The sequence below is a fragment of the Peromyscus leucopus genome, chromosome 15, assembly GCF_004664715.2.
Source record: "Peromyscus leucopus breed LL Stock chromosome 15, UCI_PerLeu_2.1, whole genome shotgun sequence".
In the NCBI taxonomy this organism is placed as follows: domain Eukaryota; kingdom Metazoa; phylum Chordata; class Mammalia; order Rodentia; family Cricetidae; genus Peromyscus; species Peromyscus leucopus.
In genome coordinates this window covers 60,726,960-60,750,773 of record NC_051076.1, presented here as the reverse complement: position 1 = coordinate 60,750,773, position 23,814 = coordinate 60,726,960, and the positions used below count along the sequence as shown (strand labels likewise).

Below are 23,814 nucleotides of genomic sequence, written 5' to 3'. Positions count from 1 at the left end.
TAAAAGTGTGACTTTATTAAAATTAAACTCTCAGAAAGACTAAATCTGAGACGTGAACACTATATAATACACTATCAGTAAAATAGCTTGGTCTCTTTATCAGACTAGGGATATGACTTGCTAAAACATTATTTAATTGTACTAATATTTTATTTTAAAAAATCCTAAAATACTTTCAATGTTAGTTTGCTTTATTCTCTGGATTTTAATTAACAAACAAACAAACAAACAAAAACCCTGAAGCATAGCAAATTGATTCAAATTTGAAATAGGCCTTTTGTCGTATTAAAAATGTTCAAGATTGCCGGGAGGTAGTGGCACACGCTTTTAATCCCAGCACTCGGGAGGCAGAGGCAGGCGGATCTCTGTGAGTTTGAGGCCAGCCTGGTCTCCAAAGTGAGTTCCAGGAAAGGCGCAAAGCTACACAGACAAACCCTGTCTCAAAAAGCCAAAAAAAAAAAAAAAAAAAATCAAGATTTAACAGATTTTAACTTTTAAAAACAGAAAGCTAGTCACCAAGGCAATGAGGAAATTACTGAAATGTGTTTAATGAATACCGTTCCATTAAGCAGACTGTTGGAATGTGGTATAAAGAAAAACAGCACATATTGGCTTCCTCTAGTGTGGGTGTCCTGGTATCCTTGGGATCTTTCCCCCACTCATGAGTCAGCTTTACATAACACACTAACATGTAATTTCCCTCCTACTCACCAGCCAACACTTCGGAGATAACATTTTACCCTGTGTTATTTAAAGAACATGGTAACTTGCAACATTTTAATATTTTGCAAAACGTATAAACAACCAAATTATTATCATGTCAGTAACAAAGCTCTTTGGCTTCAAAGAATCATTCCAGTGTATTTTAACAATATAATGATTTAGAAAAAAGTATTTTGAAAATATATGAACTGTTTGTAACGAAATAAGTGTTTTTTTAAGGTTTTATATTTGATTCTATGTATGCATGTGTGTCCATGTGGTGTATGTTCATGAGTGCTGGTGCCAGTGGCCAGTTAGATCCCTTAGATCAGGAATTGCAGGCAGTTGTGACTGATGTGGGCACCGGGAAACAAACTCAGGCCCTCTTGAAGAGCAAGTACTCTTAACCACAGAGCCATCTACCCAGCTCCTAGATCCCCCCCCCCCTTTTTAATCTAGGTAAAATTAGTCATTTTTTGTCACAGAGAGATTAAGAAAATAAACAGTAACTTAACACTTATGTTTAATGGAGAATTGTTTCCTTACATATCTACTAAAGATAAGTAATATGGTTCCAGAAAAGTAGAGTTGGGGGCAGGAGGGCAGGATGGACTTGGTTTTCTCCACAGTGTGTGTGTGTGTGTGTGTGCATGTGTGTGTGTGTGTGTGTATTTTGTTTGTTTGTTTGTTTGTTTGTTTGTTTTTTCAAGACAGGGTTTCTCTGTGTAGCCCTGGATGTCCTGGAACTCACTCTGTAGCCCAGGCTGGCCTCGAACTCACAGAGCTCCTCCTGCCTCTGCCTCCCAAGTGCTGGGATTAAAGGCTTGCGCCACCACCGCTGGTTTCTACGCAGTATATCATATATTCCTTTTCTGAAGGGCAGAGTTGTGTGTGTGTGAGTGTGTCCCACAAATAATAAGTGACTATCTAGACCATTTTGTGTGCGTGTGTGTGGGGTGTGTGTGTGTGTGTGTGTGTGTGTGTGTCTGCATGTGTGTCTGTGTGTGTGTGGTGTGTGTGTCTGTGTGTCTCTGTGTGTGTGTGTCTGTGTGTGTGGTGTGTGTATCTCTGTGTGTGTGTGTATGTGTGTGTGTGTACCACAAATAAGTGACTATCTAGATCATTTTGTTGTCTATGCTAAAACTCTTATACTCACAGTATTACTAGAATTGTGTTTCTTGACAAAATTTTGGAAATCACGACTATTGTTTAATTATTTATCATGGGGGAAAATTTTCAGTTTTCTATTAGTAGAAGGAAAGAATCTTCCAGAAGGAAGGAAGGAAGTGGGAAGAAGGAGAAGAGAGCACGTAGGAATGAAGGAAGGTGATTTGGAATGGCAGACAGGTCTAAGAATGGCAGCCGTCCCTCACAGAGGGCACAGACTCAGGCACTGTGAAGAACGACATTGTCTTGGTTCTCTCACTGCTGGGACAGATTGCCCAACAGAGCCACTTAGAGGAGAGAGGTTCACTTGGACTGCACAGCCCATCGTGTGGAGAGGTCATGACGAGAGGGACGCGAGGCAGCTGTCACACTGGATCTGCAGTCTGGAAGCAGAGATGGTGATACTCAGCTCACTTTTTCCTTTTTCTTCAGTTCAAGACCCCAAGCCATGGGGATGACACCTTCTACAGTTAGCGTGTATCGTCTACTTCAATTAACCGGGTCAACAATCCCCCACAGGCATACCTAGAAGCTAATAATCCCTCAAAAGCATGCTTGGACGCTTGTCTTCTAGTTTCCAATGAACGGTGACCATCACAGGAATCAACTATCAAATAACAACAACAAACTGTTGCAGCAGATGGCATCAGAGAACACATCAAATGAAGTGTTCTCGTCTTACATGTCATACACAAGATAGCCATGACGACTTGCTTGAAGGCACTAGAGGCTGGGGTTATCTCAGGGTGATCAAACTGCCAAGAGCAGATTTCTTTTCCTTCCGGTGAAGACCCATGGCATCTATTCCATTATAATCCAAAGCTGCAATTTTCTCATGGAAGGTGGGCTGGCAGTCAAGGAAGCAGGTATGGGAGGAAGGGGGAGAAAATGGGGAAATCAACCAAAACAAAATACGCATAAAAATGCCCCAAGGAACCCTGTCATTGTGCAGGTTAGTTAGTAACAAGGAAAAAAGGAAATGGGTCCAAACCTAAGATATGTTTTCCTGTGAGCTTATGAGTCCTGAAAACATACTATCTTGAGAGATAAGAAATTGAAGCTGCAGCAGGTAAGATCACTGGCTGCTCTTCCAGAGGACCCTGATGCAACCCCAGCACCCACATGGCAGCTCACAGCTGTCTGTAACTCCAGTTCCAGAGGATCTGGCCCTTTCACACAGACATACACGCAGGCAAAAACAGTAATGCACATCAAAATCTTTTTTGTTTGTTTGCTTGTTTTTGAGACAGGGTTATAATCTGTTATAATAAATCTTTTTTTTAATTAATTATAAAAAAAAATTGAAGCTGGGCAGTGGTTGTGCATGACTTTAATCCCAGCACTCTGGAGGCAGAGGCAGGTGGATCTCTGTGAGTTCGAGGCCAGCCTGGGCTACAGAGTGAGTTCTAGGACAGGTCCCAAAGCTACACAGAGAAACCTTGTCTCAAAAAAACAAAAACAAACAAAAAAAAAAAAAAAAAAAAGAAAAAGAAAAGAAAAAAGAAATAAATTATTTTTAAAAATTGAAAGTGATAGTAAATTTTCTGTAATGAAATCTCTTTGACCTTTGGTTTCTTTACAGGTAAAGGAGAGTTAGTGGTAAGTATCTATCTACCTGAAAGGGTGGCAGCCTTGCACAACACAGGTTCTAGAGCAGTGGTTCTCAACCTTCCTCATGCTGCGGCCCTTTAATGCAGTTCCTCATGCTGTGGTGACCCCCAACCACAACATTATTTTTATTGCTACTTCATAACTGTAAGTTTGCTACTGTTATGAATCTTATGTAAATATCTGATATGTGACCTGAGGGGTCACAACCCACGGGTTGAGAACCACTGTTCTGGGACATAATAAGGAGAGTTACCAGTGAGTATATGCCTGATGGGGTGGAAGTATCATAAGCTCATTTGAAAATTAAACTCACTTAACTAATTCATTTCTACGCATTAATGAAGTAGTACCGCTCACTATTACTGGTAGACTCACAGATTCCTACTGCGGTAAAATACACCTAAAGCCTTCTATTTCAATTCCTTCAAGTTCGCAGTTCCATGCCATTAGCCACATCTACTTTACTGTGCAATTACTGTTACAAGCCATCTATTAAACCTTCTGTCTTAACTCTGCAGGGCTTCTTCTCTTGCCCCAGATAAACACTTATTTTCTGTCTTTGTGAATGTCAGTATTTTATGGAACTTATCAAGAGAAATCCTATTTATCTTTCAATTGTATATATTAAGTATCAAACAGTCCAGTAGCAACACACTTCGTAATGACAACTCACCCCCACCCCAAATATATGTGTATACAAACAGTATCAAAGTCTTTATATAAGTTAAAATTGGATGTTGGTAAAAGACATTTCATTTGCAGGTCAATTTTATGGTACACACGGCATTCAATACTCTAAAAGTAGTAAGTAGCACTATTCCATAAAACTTAGGTAATATATATTACCTTTGTTTCAAGATTATAATATTCTTTAAAAAAAAAAAAAAAAAAAAAAGAGTTGAACTCACTTAGATCCACCTGGCTCTGCCTCCTGAGTACTGGGATTAAAGGTCTGTGCCACCACGCCCGATTTCCCACACACATTTTTGTGGTGTTGAGGATCCATACAACTATTTTGTTCTCATTGATGTAAGTTTTCCATTATGTAACATATCACAACTACTCCCTATTTTCTACTAATGGACAGTTTAGGTAGCTATTATGAACAGTGCTACTATGAACAATTTTTTGGTAAACACATATTATACTCCAATAAACTCAGAGAGATGAACTACTGGACTTCAGAACATACTGACCAATGTACAGTAGAAATAGTCAAACTGCTTTCCAAAGTAGTTGGCACAATTTCCCCTTTCTAACCATTGTGTAACATATACTTTCAGAGACATCTTTACTGGAAGGATAGATAGATCTATATCTCTCTCTATAGACATTTAAGCCATTAGGTGAGGGTGTTGTTTTCTCATTTTGCTCTCATATGTATTCTCAACAAAAAGCTATGTATGTTCAATATAATTTAATATTATTCCTTAAATTTGTAGATTACAGAATTAAAGAAGGCTATTTCCTAACAAGAAGTTAAAAAAGACAAAAGTCTAATGAAGGAGATTAAAAAAACAGTATTAAGTTCACTTATTAAAAAGTAGAATTATGGGGACTGAGGAGACAGTTCAGTAAGTGAAGCGCTTGCTCTAAAAGTATAAGGACCTAATTTTGGATCCCCAGTACTGATATGAAAAACAAGTAAAGCAAAGATGTCCGTAATCCCAGTACTGGAGAGGCGGAGGCAGGAGGGTACAGGGGCATGCAGGCCAGCCAGTTTAGCAGAGTCCAGGTTTAGTGAGAAACTCTGTCTCAAAGCACAAGATGGAGAGTGAGTAAGAGAGAGAGAGAAAGATTCCTAGTGTTGCTTTCTGGACTCCACAATGCATACCTGCACCCTCAAACATGTGTATACAACATGCGTACATCACACACTCACAATTTCTGACGCATGTGTCAACCAGGCTTTCAGAAACAGGAAGCCCAATCTCTCACTAGACACTCTGTGAAGTTCTATACTGCTTGGGGACAAGGGAAAACAATGAAGTCATTCTACAGAACGAATTGTTTAGAGTGCGAGGATTTGGTTTCTTATCAATGACACGATTCAGACTGCATGCAATCAATTAATACATTTTTTCCAAAATTACTTCTTCCACATATTAAGAGTCATACTTGAATGTCACTCATACTTATCCTAATTATCCTTAGATTATTAAATTCAAATGATAGGGAGGAAAATTAATGCCTTAATATTAAAATAATTTAACAAAGGATCTTTTTTTTTTTTTGTAACAAAATCACCAAATGCTTCAAAATTGAATGTTTCCCACCAAACAAATAAGGATTACAGCACTACACTTAAATGTAACAGAAAACTTCAATTTTAGGAGAAAAGGAAAAAAAAATGAAGGAAGTTAGTTCATCATCAGTGATCCATTCCAGGGCCCAGAGTTACTATAAATGATTCCCTTATATTTTTGAACAAGCGCTAAAGTCTTCTCCATGTAGACAGAGAAATAAAATTAAATTACCCCACCAGTACTTCCAGAAGAAATGAAAATACATTTTATGTCAGGTGATATCTACACACAAAAGCTGAGGATGAAGGCAACATCACAGGATGCAACATCAAACCTTGTATCAAGTCTTTCAGGGACAGACAGGCTTCTTCTGTCTCCTCAGATGTAAATAAATAACAAATTTTGTTCAACTGTGTGCTAAAAATTCATACATTGTTTCTCAATCACATATACTCGCAAATACAAACATGTAAACCTAAATATGTACACAGAAATAGCTGTTCAATAATTCCATAATTCACTTCATACTGAGCATGGTGGAACAGAGGTGGAAAGATCTGAAGCATGGCTACGGATCATCTTTGAAATCTAAGAGTATCTAAAACTATAAATGATAGAACAGGAAGACAGTTACAACAATATTAAATACTGGACTGCAAGGCGGCTCAGTATAAAAGCACTCGCAGTCACGCCTGGTGCTGTAAGTACAATCCCTAAGACGGACATAGTGGAAGGACAGAACCAAGCCCACAAGTTGTCCTCTGACTTACACACAATTGCCACTGAATGCTTTCATGCACATGTATATGTAGACACACATACAAACACCCACTTAAATGGGAAAAAATTAAGTATTATAATTTAAAAAACAAACAAAGAAGAATACTTTTGGCTATACACATGAGGGAAACAAAGCAAAACAATACAAAACCCAGTGGGTCACAGATCCAAGCTTGGGAGTTACCACCATTGCCAAGTTCAGAGACTTTCTTTGCAATAACAGAGGACTTAGAGAGCTGGAAGCCAGAATGTGCCTAGACCCGGCCAAGGAGGCAAGGTTCAATGGCACAGATAAGTTTTACCCACCTGGCTACCCTAGAAGTGTCAATTTCTTTTGATTCAGGAGATATATAGTTGATAGCCCTAAATATTCCTGAAAGGAATACACTAAAGACAAAGTGTCAGAATAGACCACAGCTGTGTCTTCTGCAAGGGGCCCTTGCAACTAACAAGATCAGGAAACGTATACTTCTCCTTAACTGGTGTTGGGAGGAAAGCTAAACCAAAAAAGGAAAAGAGAAGGAAACATAAAAAACAAAGGAAAAAAATTATTATTTTTTATTTTAATTTTTTGGTTTTTTGAGACAGGGTCTCACTGTGTAGTTCTGGCTATCCTGGAACTCACTATGTAGACCAGATCAGGCTGTTTTTGAATTCATAGAGCTCTGCCTGCCTCTGCTTCCCAAGTGCTAGAATTAAAGGTGTGTGTCACCATACCAGACTGAAAAAAAATTTTTTTAAAGAAAAAAGTTATCATGGAGAGATTAAATTTTTTTTTTTTTTTTTTTTTTTTTTTTTTTTTTTGAGACAGGTTTTCCCTGTGTAGCCCTGGCTGTCCTGGAACTCGCTCTGTACACCATCTCGCTTCAAACTCACAGAGCTCTGTCAGTCTCTGCCTCTCATGTGCTGGGATTAAAGGTGTGTGCCACCACTGCCTGGGGAGAGATAAAGATTTAGTTAAAAACTTTGTCATGAGTTTACACATAAAGAAGCATTTGCCTCTATAATCAAAGAGAGATAAAGCAGGGGTACAGGGGCTCAGGGGGCCACTGGAAAAACTGATAAATAAATGAAATGTCAGCAGACAAGTCACAGATAAACACACATAACTGAAATGAAGTTCAGTCTGGTCTCCTGGTGCCTGCTGTGCCCAGTGCAGCTACCAAGGCAGAGCCAAATGGAAAACTGGAGAGAGCTGGGAACAGTGGCTGGTCAGGGGAGACTAACCCTAGAGCAGGAGTGTACCCTCCAAACAAGAAAGGACAAGTGGGGTCCAAGTTAGCGCTTCCTAGAGGGTCTAGAACCTTCCAGAGCAAGTACCTAGAGCAGAAAACGAATTGAAAGTCTTAGTGCAGAACAGATCAACACGGAGTCAGAATTTTAACCACAGAGCCAAATGCTGAGTTAAAGCCCAGAGGTCAGAGAGCAGTAGCCAAGAGCTGAGACCAAGACCGCCTTCTTGCCACCCCATTCCACTGCCATCCTTCCCTGAGAAAGAGACCTACTTCCTGTGTGTCTCCATGCTGACTGTATCCTTGAACACACAGAGATTCTGCCTGTCACGTGATCAGGATTAAGGGCGTGTGCTACCACTGCCAGACTTCTGCTAAATGACTTGCTATGAGCTCTGACCCCCAGGCAACTTTATTTATTAACATACAAATAAAATCACATTTCAGCACAAATAAAATATCACCCATAGTACTTAAATACGTATTATTTAAATACATATTGTGGATGATCTTAATTGTAATACAACTGATACATTGTCTAGGGGCACGATTGGAAAATCAGAAAATGACTGGTGGAAAAAATTGCTAATAATCAGTATTCTCAAGTAGCTGACTGTTAACACTGGCCTTCATTCAGCAAAGTTTTGAAAGCAAATAGAAGGCTGACACATTCAAAATGTGAAATGGGTCTTAGTTTCTTTTTCCTGGAAAATGATGGGTGTGACCAACTTAAACATCAGCGTACTGGCAGTTGAATCACAGCTTCCTATATCTCAGGATTTTGGAAGTCAAGCCAGTAGGATTAGAGTTTAAGGTCCATCCACTAAATAGCAAGTTTGGGCCAGCCTGACCTACATAAGACACTGCCTTAAGCAACAGAAATGAATAAATAAGCTGCAACTTACAGAAAAAAAGAAAATGTTAGCCAATGGCAAATCAAGAAAAAGAGAGGCATAAGGATTACCACCAAGGCACACTATGCTCCTAGACTGCCAAAATGGGAAGTGAGAAAGAAACACTGATCACTGTGGAGGAAAAGCAGGGAGCTGGCTGTCTTATTTTATTTTATTTTTATTTTTTTATTTCCACGAAGAGACACCATGACCAAAGTTAGAAAAGAAAGCATTTAATTGGGGCCTTCCTTACAGTTTCAGAGGGTTAAACCATGATCATCATGTTGGGAACGTTATGGTACAGAGGCATGGAACTGGAACAGTAGCTGAGAGCTTACATCTGATTTAGATAAGCATAAATCTGACTGAGAAGCATAAGATGTGCACGCACACACACACACACACACACACACACACACACACACACACACACACACAGAGTGGGCCTGGCACGGACTTTCGAAACCTCAGAGCCCACCCCTAGTGACACACCTCCTTCAAAGCCACACCTCCCAATCTTTTCTAAACAGTCCACCTACTAGGAAACCAGTCTTCAAAAATATTAGCCTATGGGGACTATTCTTGTTCAAAACACTGCGCACACTAAACAGAAATGTTATTAAAAAGAAAAACACATTGCCGGGCGGCAGTGGCACACGCCTTTGATCCCAGCACTCAGGAGGCAGAGCCAGATGGATCTCTGTGAGTTCGAGGTCAGCCTGGTCTACAGAGTGAGATTCAGGACAGGCACCAAAACTACACAGAGAAACCCTGTCTCGAAAAACCAAAAATAAAAAAGAAAAGAAAAACACTGTGGTGAAAGAAGTCAGGGCAGGGTTGCCAAATTTAGGGGAAGAGTTGATTAGGAACAGGTGTAATGTGGTTGATGGACATATTTTGTGGTTACAAAACCTATCAGAACCTTTAAAAGTACACACAGAAAACCAGAGCATTTTATTAAATCAAACCTTATCTAAAGTTTAAGTCAAAAAAGCAAATCCATCTCACATGATTTGGTAATCAAAATTCAGAATTGTAAAATGCTAAAGTAGTGACCATATGAGAGAGCCTAGCACTTGGGAGGAGGGAGGTAGGAAGACAAGACTGTCTGAGCTACATAGAAGTTAAGTAGCTGGGCTAAGAAGATATGTTGAGCAGCAGTATCAATCAACCTAAGTTTGAGTGAATTTGATATTTATGTACTGGCTGACTGGGAAGCAAGGAAGTTTCAGTTTTGTAATTATTATAAATTTAATATTATTTTTATAAATAAATTTTAATTATGAAAAATTTATGTAAAAAAAACATTATATTAGTTTACTTCGAATTGATAATTTAAATAATATGAAAAGGTATAATGAAAACTGCTGATCAGATGCTGTGTGTGTGTGTGTGTGTGTGTGTGTGTGTGTGTGTTATTAATTATGTAGGAGAGTCCTGGAAGTGTCATTCAAAATAAACCTTTTCCTCCTATTAATTGCTTTCAGTCCAACTGTTTTATCACAGCAACAGAAAGCAAACTAGAACACTGAGAAATAAAGTATATAGAGCAACAAAAAACAAAGTAGCCTTCAAAGAGTATATAAATAAAAATGTTCTAAATTTATACAGAAATCAAAGCAGAGCTAAAACATGACACGAAACAAGACCCAGCAGACTCGAACTGGATATGCTAGGATCTAAAAGCACAATGCTGGAGGAAGAGCGAAGTTCACAATACTCCTATTCTCTAACTGCAGGAAAGGGAAGGACTGACTGTTCCTTGACGTTAGTCAGCTAATCCCTCAGCTGGACACAGAAACCAGCCAAGCCTTCAACACTTCCCCTATGAACGTCTGCATCATGCTTCCCGGAGCCTGGTGTGATGGCAAGTGTCCTGTGCAGAGAATATTTAATAACCCAGCTCTCCCATGTGAGCAGCAAAAACCGAGTGGTTTTGGGGTCACGAGCACCAGTAGTGTCCTTCTCAGGACAAGAGCAGCAAAAGGCAGTAAAGCAGAGTGAGGTGAGCACACAGAGTGCGTGTGAAATGCACACAAACGGGCGAGGACAGAGGAGGCGCAGCTACACACATGCTTCTATACACACAGAAGCAAAAAACGAAAACTAAACAGGGGAGGCAACGGAGAGAACACTGAAGGAAGGGCTAACACTGATGTATGTAACAGTCCAGGGAGTACGGGCAGAACAAAGACCACACTGGAGCTGGCCAGATGGCTCACCGAGTAAAGTCACTTGCTGCCAAGCCTGATGACCCTAGCCTGAGACCCAAGATGCCACATCGTGGAAAGAGAGAACGGAAGTCCCGAAAGTTGTCCTCTGACCTGGATAGTACATTGTGGCACGTGCAAGCATACACACAAATCAAGTATGAATGCGGCTCTTTAAAAAGATACTGGAACAGGTAACAACTGTAAAATCTTGAATGTGAATGCCTAGCACCACCAAGTCAAGAAGAGCAAAGGAAACCATACCAACTAAAACTTCTGGATAATGAGAGAATAGAAAAAAATTACAACAGAAGGACAATTTATAACAATCAAATATATTGATTTCCCAGGAATAACTGTGGTAGTTGATATGAAAGACCTAGTCATTGTAGAGTACAGAAATTATGGGCTTGTGGGAAAAGATGCTGCAATTAAACTTTCCTTTGTGGGACTGTGAATGCAAGTTGGAACCACACGGAACAGAGTTCTCCAAAGCCAGAGAGAAAAGAAAAGCAGCGGACAAACAGAATGTCTATCATCAAGCAATCAAAGGCTGCTAAGGATGTGCAGGACATGGAGAACTATACAACGTTAGTAGAAATATAACTAGTGCAGATACTATGGAGGCTCCTCAAAGTACTAACAGTACAGTCAGCATCATGGTACATATCTGTAATGCTAGCGGGTAGGAGGACCATGAGTTGAGTTCAGCCATGGCTACATGGCAGGTTCCAGGCCAGACTGGGTGACAGACAGTGTGATTCCCTCTCAAAATCACTTAATTAACCAAATCTCTGCAGAACTAAAAATATAATCCTGGGATGGTCCAGATCTTCCACATCTGGGTACAGAACTGAAAGAGCCAAAGATAGCAGAAAGGAAAGATAAATGCACAGTCAATTTTACAGAAACTCTATTCACAATAGCCAAGTCACAAAATCAGCCCAAGTGCCTTGCAACATCTGAAATGGTAAAGGAAATGTGGTCTGTAAGCATAATGCAGTTTTAAATCACAAACACCAAAAATATGTCATTTGCAGGAAAATGATGGAACTGGAGGTTACCATGCTAAGCAAAATAAGCACAGCTGAAAAAAGTAAAGATCACATGACTTCTTTCACATACAGAATCTACATAAAAAGCAGGCAGGGCAGTGATGGCGCACGCCTTTAATCCCAGCACTTGGGAGGCAGAGCCAGACAGATCTCTGTGAGTTCGAAGCCAGCCTGGGCTACAGAGTGAGTTCCAGGAAAGGCACAAAGCTACACAGAGAAACCCTGTCTCGAAAAACAAACAAACAAAAAAGTAGAATGGGGACTGCTTGGGAAGAGGAAAGGTACCAAACTGGAGGCTAGGCCAGGCAGGTAAAACTATTGGCCATGTAAACTTAGTGACCTGAGTTCAATCCCTGGAACCTATGTATAAAAAGGTGGAAGGATTAATCCCAGCACTCGGGACGCAGAGGCAGGCCGATCTCTGTGAGTTCGAGGCCAGCCTGGTCTGCAGAGCCAGTTCCAGGACAGGCGCAAAGCTACACAGAGAAACCCTGTCTCAAAAAACAAACAAACCAAAAAAGATGGAAAGAAAGGACCAATTCCATAAAGTTGTCCTCTGACCTCTACACTCATGTAATGGCACATATGCCTTCCTTGATAATTAAAATAAATAAAATTAATATTAAGATTAAAAACAAAGTCTGGAGAGATAGCTCAGCAGTTAGGAGTACTTCCTGCTCTTGCAGAGGACCTGAGTTCCCTCCACAAACAGCCAACAACTGGTTTTAACTCCAGCTCCAAGAAATCTGATACTCTCTTCTGGCCACCTTGGGCACATACACATACATGTTATACACACAGACATGCAAGCATATACATAAATAAAAATAAAATAATTAAAACTAAAAGTGGCGGCCTAAAGAGAGGGCTCAGTGGAGAAGAGCACGTGCTCTACAAGCCTGAGGACCGGAGTCCAGATCCCTGAACCTACGTAAGAGACCAAGAATGACTGTCTGTCTGTCTGTCTGTCTATCAGTCAGAGCTGTTGGGGACAGAGGCAGGAGCATGGCTGGGACTTACTATCTCCCAGTCTAGCTCCAGGTTCAATGAGAGGCAGTCTCTCAAAGGACTATGATAAGGCAGGATATCCAATATTTTCCTCTCACCTCCAGGCATGAGCACAGGCGTGCACACACGCACGCACGCACACAAACGCACACACACACACACACAAAATGAAAAATAAATTTTAAAAAAGGCACCTAACAGATAAATAGAATAAATGTACAACTGCATTATAACACGTCATAGCCAGATGATACCTATGACTCTTCAGATTTAAATTTAAATTAATTCAAGCTAGCCAAAATTTAAAATGCCCACTTTACTTGCATTAGCTATATTTTTCGAATCCAATAACCACAGGTTGCTAAAATGGGTATTGATTGGCTTGTCTCTGTACAGAACCTTTCCATTCTGGCAGAACATTCTGTCAGACAGCAGCACTCACCTAGAAAGAGGAGCCTGATTTATGACAGTGATGTCACTACATACCAGTGGGCTAAATCAGCCTTCTCATTAGATTGAGGACGAGCAACTGGATGTGCACATGCAAAAGGAAATGAAAAAATAATTGTGACCTTTACTTTGTACCAGGAATAAAATTATTCCAAGTGAACTGTAAATCTAATTGATGTGAAAAGTAAAAACATAAATATTTTAAAAGAAACTGCTGGCAAAAGCTTGTCCTTCCACTGAATCTGGGATTCCCATCATGTCCTGCCTTGGACAAGGGAGCTCCTGGTTATCCAGGATTCAGAGGCAGGATTTCTGCCACGAGTTCCCTGGTTCTCAGGTCTTTGGAATCATAATGGAGAGTGTTACCCATTTTTCTGGATCTCCAGATAATAAGATAGCAGGTGCCATATTGTTTCTGTACAATTTAGGTCCCCTTACATAAGTATGTTCTTATTCTCATTAATAAAACCATTCTTAAGCCAAGACAGGTGGCATGCATGTTCTTATTCTCATTAATAAAACCATTCTTAAGCCAAGACAGGTGGCATGCAGCCTCTTCATTACTGGGCAGCAGGCACAGATTTCTAAAAAGAAAAGATGTGCAAAAAATGCAAACCATAAAAATACTACTGGGGGCTGGAGAGATGGCTCAGAGGTTAAGAGCACTGGCTGCTCTTCCAGAGGACCTGGGTTCAATTCCCAGCACCCACATGGTGGCTCACAACCATCTATAATGGGATCTGATGCCCTCTTCTGGCACGTAGGCATACAAGCAGACAGAACATTCATATGTTAAAACAACAACAACAACAACAACAACAATTTAAAAAAACCCAAAACTATAAATAAATAAAATTATAAAAACATATGGTCTGAGTTCGATCCCCAGGACCCACTGGTAGGGGAGAACCAACTCCCCCAAGTTGTCTTTTGACCTGCATGTGTGTGCCAGTGAGCACACCCACACAGACACAGCAAATAAATAAATATAAAGTTTCAAAAATGGGAAAGGTTATGATAGATCTTTTCTTCACAGCCCTCAGAAAACATCAACTTGGCCAAAACCTTGATTTTGAACTGCTAACCTCTAGAGAGTGAGAGACAATACATTTTTCTGTTAACTGCATTAGTGGTGGTACTTTTTTATGATAGTCCAAGCAAGCCATGCAAGTGGTATTTAGTAAAGCAAAATACATGATCTCTTATGATCCAATAACTCTTCTTGGGAGGTGAATATAAGAAAAAATGTAAATATATTTACCTAGGTATTTGTGTAAGAATTACTACTGTTAAGACTTTGAAACTCAGAAATAACCCAATGACCATCACAAAAAAAGTGAACGTTTTGCTGTAGTTATACAATGGAATTTTATATGATGAGAATTTATAAACTGTAGTCACATGCAAGAATACAGATTTATTATCAGAATGCTGTGAAATGGGAGACACAGACACAAAAGAAATTTATCACATGTGTCCAACCTGCAGCCTATAGGCTACATGCACCCTAGGATAACTATGAATGTAGATAAATGTAAAATCAGAAACTTACTTTAAAACTTAAACAATTTTTTGGAGGGGTCACCTTTTTAAAAATTGTTATTGCTACTTATCTGCATGCCTCTTAAGTGCAACCTTTTAAGATAACACGTTATCATGTCAAAAAGGTATCAAAAAGCTGGACACATCGGCACTAGAAAAACAGCTGGGTGGCTCCGAGCACTTGTTCTTGCAGAGGCCTGCAGGTTTGGTTCCTGGCACTCCCGTGGTGGGTTAAAACCATATGTGAGTGTAGTCCCAGCAGATCGAAAACGCTCTTTGACCTCTGAGGGCACCTGGCATACAAGTGGTGCACCTACATGCGGGTAAAACACTCACATACATAAATTAAATGAAATAAATCAGTCTTTACTGTTTTAATTTAAAAAGTTGGATACACCTCATTGTAGATGAATAGGAAAAGCAATCTGTGGTGTTAAAAGTCAGGACAGTGCTCCTTTGAAGAGGAGGGGAGAGTAGGAATTAGGAGGCAAGAGGACAGTTTCTTGCTATTATTGGCTTGTTTGTTCTTTGTTTTGTTTGGTTGGGTTTTTGAGAATAGCCCTGGCTGTTCTAGAACTCACTCTGTAGATCAGCCTGGCCTCGAACTCAAGAGACCACCTGCCTCTGTGCTGGGATTAAAGTCGTTGTATGCCGATGCCACCACCCAGCACTTGCTATTGTGTTGTCTCTATTGAAAGATGGTCTCAGTACACATCCCAGGCCAGCCTGAAGGTCACAGTTCTCATACCTGAGCCTCCAGAATTCAGGGATTACCATGTATGCCATCATGCAGGGTTCATGTTCTCTTTTTTTTGATCTGGGAGATGGCTACACTAAATTTCTTCAAGATTTACATAATTTGTATACCTTTCTACACATATACTATAGATCAATAAGAAAAATTGCTTTTCAAAAACTGAGTAAGAGAGCAGATTAGAGCTGTGAGAGAAAACTAAAAGTTGACACTATCTAACCAGGAATGGTTGCACATGCCTTAATCCCAGCACTCAGGAGGGAGAAGCAGGTGAATTTCTGTGAGTTCGAGGCCAGCCTGATCTAAATAGAGAGCTCTATGTAGAGAGACCCTTTCTCAAAACAAAACAAAAACAAAAACAAAGCCATTATCTAGCACACAGACAGTGTAAGAGACATTAATAGAAACAGGATAAAGTAAAGAATTGCAAGTGAAAGGCTGGAATTATAGAAAAAGGAGAAGATGGGAGGGATATGAAGAGGGACTGTCTGAGACCCTCTTGGAATCAACAAACACTAATCAGATTTTCTATGTATAAAAATCCAAAATGGGATAAATAAAAAGGAAAGCATGCTGAATGAATTATTCTGAGAATGCAAAAACCCAGAGACAAACACCTCCTTCCAATCAGGAGAATGCCACAAACAAGAAGTGGAGTGACTTACATTACTCATTGAAAAAAAAAAAATCAAATCAGGGGGCTGGAGAGATGGCTCAGTGGTTAAGGGCACTGGTTGATCTTCCAGAGGTCCTGAGTTCAATTCCCAGCAACCACATGGTGGCTTACAACCATCTGTAATGAGATCTGGCACCCTCTTCTGGCCTGCAGGCATACATGCAGGCAGAACACTGTATACATAATAAATAAATAAATAAATAAATCTTAAAAAAAAATTTCAAATGCAAAGAAGAGCCACAAATAAAAAATACATTCACCAGAATTCACCACTCAACAATTAATACACTCACTATATTTATACTAGTAACATCTTGGCTTATGCACCAAGTTCCTCTAAACATACACATGTTCTTGTATTTAAGAAAACAAGAAAGTGAGCCACCAATAGCATAGTTCTTCACCCCAAACTCTCTTGTTTTGTCCAACAGATTCTATTTCCTTATTTATTTAAAAAAATATTTCAAAGTCCAATAAACAAAAAGTTAATGGGAAACCAACATGACACTGTTCATATTCATTTGCTAAATAATACAATTTAAAATTTTAGCTGCTCACAACCTATTCTAACAAAAAAAAAGGACAATTCTAATTACAAGAATTACAAGAAAGGAGAAATGCTATGCCTTCAAAATGAATGTAAGCTCCACTTTTTATTTAGTTTTCTTTTGTTTTGAGAAAGGGTCTGTGGTGCTAATTCACCTGTCTCCTAAGTGCCGGAATTATAGGTACACGTCACCACAGCCTCAAAATGAATAAATTTAGCGTTGTAAATAGCTCACTTCTTACTTTGCCATTTTCCTGCATAGATTTATATTTTCCTAAGAATAGTGAACAGTCTAAGGGCAAGTATTTGGAAATTACTAAGATTAGCTCACTAAAAGAGAACAGGCACCAGTTGAGCACTATTCTACGATAAAGCGGAAGGATGAACTGTTAAAGACGCATGCCCAAGACCACAGAGAGTAAGTGGCTCAGACTTCAGCACTCCGTGGGCTCTGAAGCACATGCTCTGTTTACCCAGCTTTCACAGGCAAGCACAAAGAAACAACGGCGAACTAAAGAAGCTAAGGCCATCCAGTGGCAGTTTTGGATGGCATTTGCAACTGAAATCTTCAGGAACCTGAACACAGACATTATGAATATAGAGTGGTCTCACCCTTAAAAACGAAGTAAATCTCCAAAGGAGATGTTTAGCTAGGAAAAAGTGGGAAGACACAGGGACAAGGTGAAAGAGCCCAATAATCTTAGGTTTCATTTACAGCCATGAATACAAATGCACACAAGAGGAACTGCTACTACGTTAAAAGAGATTAACTTCTAGAAAGAAGTCTTCCACATACCGTCATCCCATTAACAGGAAGTCCTAGAACAGGGAAAGCACACCTACTGCAGAACTGGGCCTGGCATGGGAGCGCACGCCTTGAATCTCAGCTGAGAGAGAGGGGCAGAGGCAGGTAGATCTCGGCAAATTCAAGGCCAGCCAGGGCAACACAGTGAGACCCTGCCTCAAAACAACGTCAAAAGCAAAATACAAACCACCAAAAAGCGTAGATCGGGCTAGTGAGGTGGCTCAGTAAATAAAGGCACCAAGCCTGACAGTCTGAGTCCAATCCCTGAGACCTACACCAAGGTGGAAAGAGAGAATCAACTCCCCCAAAACTGTCCTCTGACCTCCACAAGTGCATAGGTGGTGTAATCACACCTAAAATAAATAGATGTAAAAAAAGATAAACAAGTCAGCTGGTGGTGGTGGTGGTGGTGTATGCCTTTAACTCCAGTACTTAGAAGGCAGAGGCAGGCAGATCTCTGAGTTCGATGTCAGCCTGGTCTACAAAGCGAGGTCCTGGACAGCCAGGGCTATACAGAAAAGTCTCAAAAAACTATAAATAAATAATAAAATAAAATAAAGAATAAACAAATATGAACTATATAGTTAACCATACACACACTTAAGTATTTAGGGTATAGAAAAATATCTGTAGTTTACCGCGAGGCGATTTAAAAATAACTAAGATGGATTGATGTGAAGAGAGGACAGAGGGATAGATAGTGAAATTTGTTATCACGGATTGGTGAGAGGACTACGGATGGCCACTCAGCATTTATTCAATGCTGTTTTATGTTTAACGTGTTTCATAAGACACGGTGGAGAAAGCACGTGATACTTGAACTACGGGATCAAGAAGGGCACACTATCCCTGAGAATAGAGAAAACCCCGGGATGGCCTGACCTGACAGAGAAGATGACATGAATTGCTACAGTCCAGACACGAAATGGCCCCAGTGAGCGGTGCGGCTCTGGGAGGTGGCGAGCCTCGCTGAGGCAGTTCGCCTGGCTGGGGCGGTTCAGCTGGAGGAAGCAGGCTGCTGGGGTGAGAGTAAGGCTGTCCGTGAGCCCCCCTCCCCTCTTCACCGAACCACAGCTACCCCTCCCTCTCATGCTCGCCCCAGCAGCAGGGACCGTTCTTTCTAAACCGGGAACCCAAAGAAACTTCTCCTCATTTGGCTTTCCTCAGGTATCTGTCACAGCAACAAGGCAAGGGATAGCCAATACAGTGACCTTTGAAAAGAAGTACAAAAACAATAACAACTAAATCAATCAATCAATCAATCAATGATGTAGACATAACATAAACACCAAGAGGTTGCTATTTTAAACTGAAGAAAAGAATAAAGTGTGATAGAGGTGTGTGTGTGTGTGTGTGTGTGTGTGTGTGTGTGTGTGTAATGAATAGTAATATATTCAAGAAAGCTGTCAATATGAAATCTTGAGAGTACCTAGTAACTCAGAGACTTAAGATACCTGACTGAAGCTGGGCATGGTGGCACACGCCTTTCATGCCTTTCATCACAGCACTTGGGAGGCAGAGGCAGGTGGATCTCTAAGTTCTTGAGGCCAGCTTGGTCTACAGAGTGAGTTCCAGGAAGGACAGCAAGGGCTATGTAGAGAGACCTTAGCTCAAAAAACAGAACAGAACAAAACCAAACCATAAAAACAGGTACCAGAAGACCTGAGTTTGACCCCCAGCACTCACATGGTAATTATGGCAAACTGACCTGACCTCAACAAGTAGAATTTGGCACATATGTACAGCAAGCAAAAATATATCAAATGCAGTTAAAACGCAGCATTGTTCAATGTCTTTCCACCTCAAGTATAAGTAAATTAAAGCTTATGGATAAAGTCTATTTCATTAAATCACTCTAGTTATAGAAAGCTTTGCGATATTTGAAAAGAAAGGATTAAACAGAACTTGGCTTTTTAGCACTTTTTTTTTCCTCAATAATTTTTAGCATGACTTATCAAAGTTCTTTACCTGCCATCTCTTCTGAGGGCAAAAATGATGCCATCTTTTTGGAATGGGAGCAGCTTTTCTCTGAGCTTGTCAGGTAAAAAATCCAGCTGTGTATATGGTTCGCTTGTTAAAGGAGAACTCTGAGGCGTGGGGGCCTTCTTTTTGTCACCAGCTGCAGGCATGCTGAGCCTGAAAAAGGAGGAACATGACACACAAAGGTTGGGGGACATTAGTCACCACACTGCAGAATCCCACATGCACGACAGTAAGTCACTTACACCCAGCTCCGGGATACTGGCTACACACAGACTAGCTAAACCACGTTCCCTGAGTGAGCTACCAAGAAAACTCACGGCACTGAGTCCAGAAGTGACAGAATAATTCACTGTCCAAGAACAGTCCTCTATTTCATTTTGAAACATAATATAGCCATACCCATTTCAAGCAAATAAATACAACACTGAAAAAATCATGCATCAACTGGATATTTTTTTTTAAGATTTATTTATTATGTATACAGTGCAGAACACCAGGAGAGGGCACCAGATCTCACTACAGATGGCTGTGAGCCACCATGTGGTTGCTGGGAATTGAACCCAGGACCTCTGGAAGATCAGTCAGTGCTCTTAACCTCTGAGCCATCTTGCCAGCCCTCAACTGGATTTTTACAAAACTAGTAACATTATAGCCTTTTGAATCTTTTCTTGATGTTTGTTACAGTGCTGTGGACTAAACCCAGGGCTTGCAAATACTATAAAGTACTCCATGACAGAGCTTAAATTCCAGCTCAGATAATTTCTTTAAAAAAAAAAAAAAAAGAAAGAAAGAAAGAAAAGAATGCACGTCTTAAGTGATTTACAAATTCTTTGGGCAAACGGTAAAAGTGTTTGACCCACAAGTCTGAGGACATGAGTTTGATTCCCAGGTCCCATGTAAAAAAGGAAAGAATGGACTACAGTTTTCTGAGTTTTGTGTATGCCCCAACACATAAAACAATCAAAACAACAGTTACTGTCTAGGAAAACTTGGGGAAAGAAAGATTTAGTAGAACTCACTTTTAAATAATTCTCTTAAACAGTTAACATTTGGACTGGGCATGGTGGTGCCATCACTCAGGGGGCCAGCCTGGTCTACACAGAGTTCCAGGCCAGCCTGGTCTATACAGTGAGTTCCAGGCCAGCTAGGGGATACATGCTGTAAACTTGTCTCAAAAAGAGGGTGTGGGGAAAATGATGTGCCAGTGAACACTGAAAGTCTAGAGTGATACAATCCAGAAAGGCAAAATTCTCAGACCACATAGCTAAAATAAGGAAGACGTGAGACGAAGGTGTAGATCTTTCCTCTATTCATCACTGGAAATACGCCAGGGTGGTAATCCTTTGTGGTTAAACTACCGTAAAAATTCCTGTTTTTAATAGAATATTTGCCTTAAAGACAGCCACAGTTAAAAATGCTTAACACCCAACCTCTTGAATTCCATGGTGCTGTGCACTCAGAAATATGAGTCTCAGTGTACACACACAGTAGACCCCGTGCTGGACTCTGGCTACATCATATAAATACAGATGCTCTTGGAAAAATCTCCTATAGGCAGGTACTTGTTATTAAGCTGGCATAGAACAGGGATTTTTTTTTTTTTTTAAGATTTGGGGGTTTAGAAGAATTTTAATATATTATATGCATATGTTAATATACATATATTAAAATTGAAGCCTGAATAATAAATTTACTAACCAAAGCAGGAGTCAAAAAGGGTTATTGGAAGAAGTACAGCATACACAAAAACCCTGGTTTGGGAAGGTCTGACATGGGGGAAGTGTTGCTACATGACTGCGCATGTGCTGGCAAATGATTAGTCATCCCAAGGCCTTGCGTCCTACCATGCATGCGCTGCATGGTCACGTAATTTGCCAGCAGCGTGATCACATTATCTATGCGCATGCGTGGCATTGCTATGTGAGCCCATACGTGCAAGTGGGGAGGATCCATAAAGAGCGGGCCACAGACTCTCCCCTCCCCCCCAACCATTTCCATAGTCCTAAGCACTCCTCTCTTAATAAACTCTCACAGTGGGTTTGTCCTACCTCGTGGTTTTCCTCACATGGTAAACAGAGGCACTTGATAAATAAAACAGCGCCACATAAAACTAACAGGAAGAAGCATGAGTCTGTACCTTCCTGCTCCTTCCAATGAACCACCCCTCCTCATTTCATATTGTCACTAGACTCTAGAACACAGACCTCTCACAGTTCTCATCCCAGCTCACTGGTTAATTCTTTCAAGTCTAAACTTCACTCCTGGTCTACCTGCAAGGCAGATGGACCAGGGCTCAGTTCCTAGTAGCTTCCTTTGTTCTTGAGTGTTACTCACGGTTTTAAATATTATTTCTCAGACAACGACTTCCACATTTACATGTGAGGAACTCTCCTAAACTTCAGATTCACATATCTCGCTAGACATCTCTACATCCCAAAAACAGAATTCTTAACTCTCTTCCCCAATCTTTGTTGCATTCATTGCATCCGTCCAGGGACTTGCACTCCATTCTGTCTCAAACTGCAGAGCTCTCTATCAGCAACTCCTGTTGACTCTACATTCTAATTATACCCAGAATCTCACCATTTCTATTCATTTACAATCTACTGGCCTGATCTGAACCACCACTGTCTCTAGTCAGAATTTCTAGGGAAATTTACCTGGTATTGCCCATGTCTACCTTTTCCTTGATCCTTTTTGCAATACAACAGACAGTGAGGTACTCTGGCCTTTACTCAGACCTGTCTCACTACTGCCTTTCAATCTCTTAAGCCATCTTTCCATCTCCCCCACCCGACCCCAGTTACCTCTCCATCACTCCCCTACTTTTATCATGCTAATGTTCTTGTACTTTCAGGTCTGAGAACACTGCACTAGCTCATCTGAATATCAGTCTACCCCAGATGCCTGCAGGAGCACCTTCCTTGTGTCCTTCACACTCTTCTAAATGGCCATTCTACCAATAAGTAACTTAGCCACTCTATTTAAATTCTAATTCCTCACAGCTCTACCCTTCCTCACTTTTTTTTCTCCTTGATAGCCCCTATCAGCTTACAAAGTACTATACAATTTACATCTTTTGTTCTTTATTCTATTTCTCTTAACGAGGACATAGCTTCATGAAGGCAGGGTTTTATTGGGGTTTTTGCTTTTTTTTGTAATGAGGATTGAACCTAGGGCCTTCCTTGTGCATGCTAAACAGGCACTCTGCCCCTGAACTGTATCTCCAGTCGTTTACATTTATTTCAATACAAGGTCTAAGTCAGCCAGGCTGACCTTGAACTTGTGATCCTCCTGCTTCATCAGCCTCTGAAGTAGGTGACTCCAGCAACTCCAGATTTCTTTGTTTTGTTTACTAATGTTAAACACCCAGAAGTGCCTGGCACTAAGCACTCACTATTACTTGTCTTTAAACTTTCAAAGGACAGCCTGGGTGTGGTAGTGTGCACGCCTTTAATCCCAGCACTTGGGAGGCAGAGGCAGGTGGATCTCTGAGTTTGAGGCCAGCCTGGTCTACAGAGTGAGTTCCAGAACAGTAGGGCTAATATAGAAAACCCTTGAAAAACAAAAACAACAAAAACCAAATCAATCAATAAAAATAAATAAAGTTTCAAAGGTCAGGAGGACCATGCTGGGTCCAGAGGCAGGACAGGAGCTAGGGCTAAGAAGATCTAAATTGTGGCCATAAGCATGCACAGTGCTAGTGTGCAACTCGTGCACAGCAAGGTAGGAATTAAGGGACTAGAACAGTGCTATGAATGCTTCCATGTAGAAGTCACCGTAATACAGAAAGTATATACTAAATTCAAATTATAATAAATAAATTAGTATATTTTGCAAAGTGATTGAGAGTTGAGCCAGTGCTCTTAACAGCTAAGCTATCCTCCGGCCCTGATATAACTATATTTATAGGTCATCAGTAAACTAAAGCCTAAATTTAATAAATTGAAATGTTTAATTGGCAAAATTTAATATTATAAAATAGTATATTGATTACAATAAATATAACATTACATAATATTTTCTGACTCGCTTATCACAAGGTTTCTTAAGCTGCCATATCAAATATCAATTACTTTAAAAGCAAAGACACCTTTCATTCCATAGGCAACTGTTTTCCGAAGAATGACAGAAGAACTCCCATTTATTGGAA

General features: G+C 40.3%; 1 protein-coding gene across 2 annotated transcripts in view; it reads right to left on the bottom strand.

Moving 5' to 3' along the window:
- The window catches only part of Zranb3 (zinc finger RANBP2-type containing 3), a 154,641-nt gene that overhangs the window by 125,147 nt on the left and 5,680 nt on the right, over positions 1–23,814 (bottom strand). For both annotated transcript variants that reach the window (XM_028874939.2, XM_028874940.2), the window contains exon 2: positions 19,647–19,814. In XM_028874939.2, coding sequence (XP_028730772.1) covers positions 19,647–19,807 — 161 coding nt within the window. In that variant the 5' untranslated portion in view covers positions 19,808–19,814. The remainder of the gene's footprint in view (positions 1–19,646; positions 19,815–23,814) is intronic.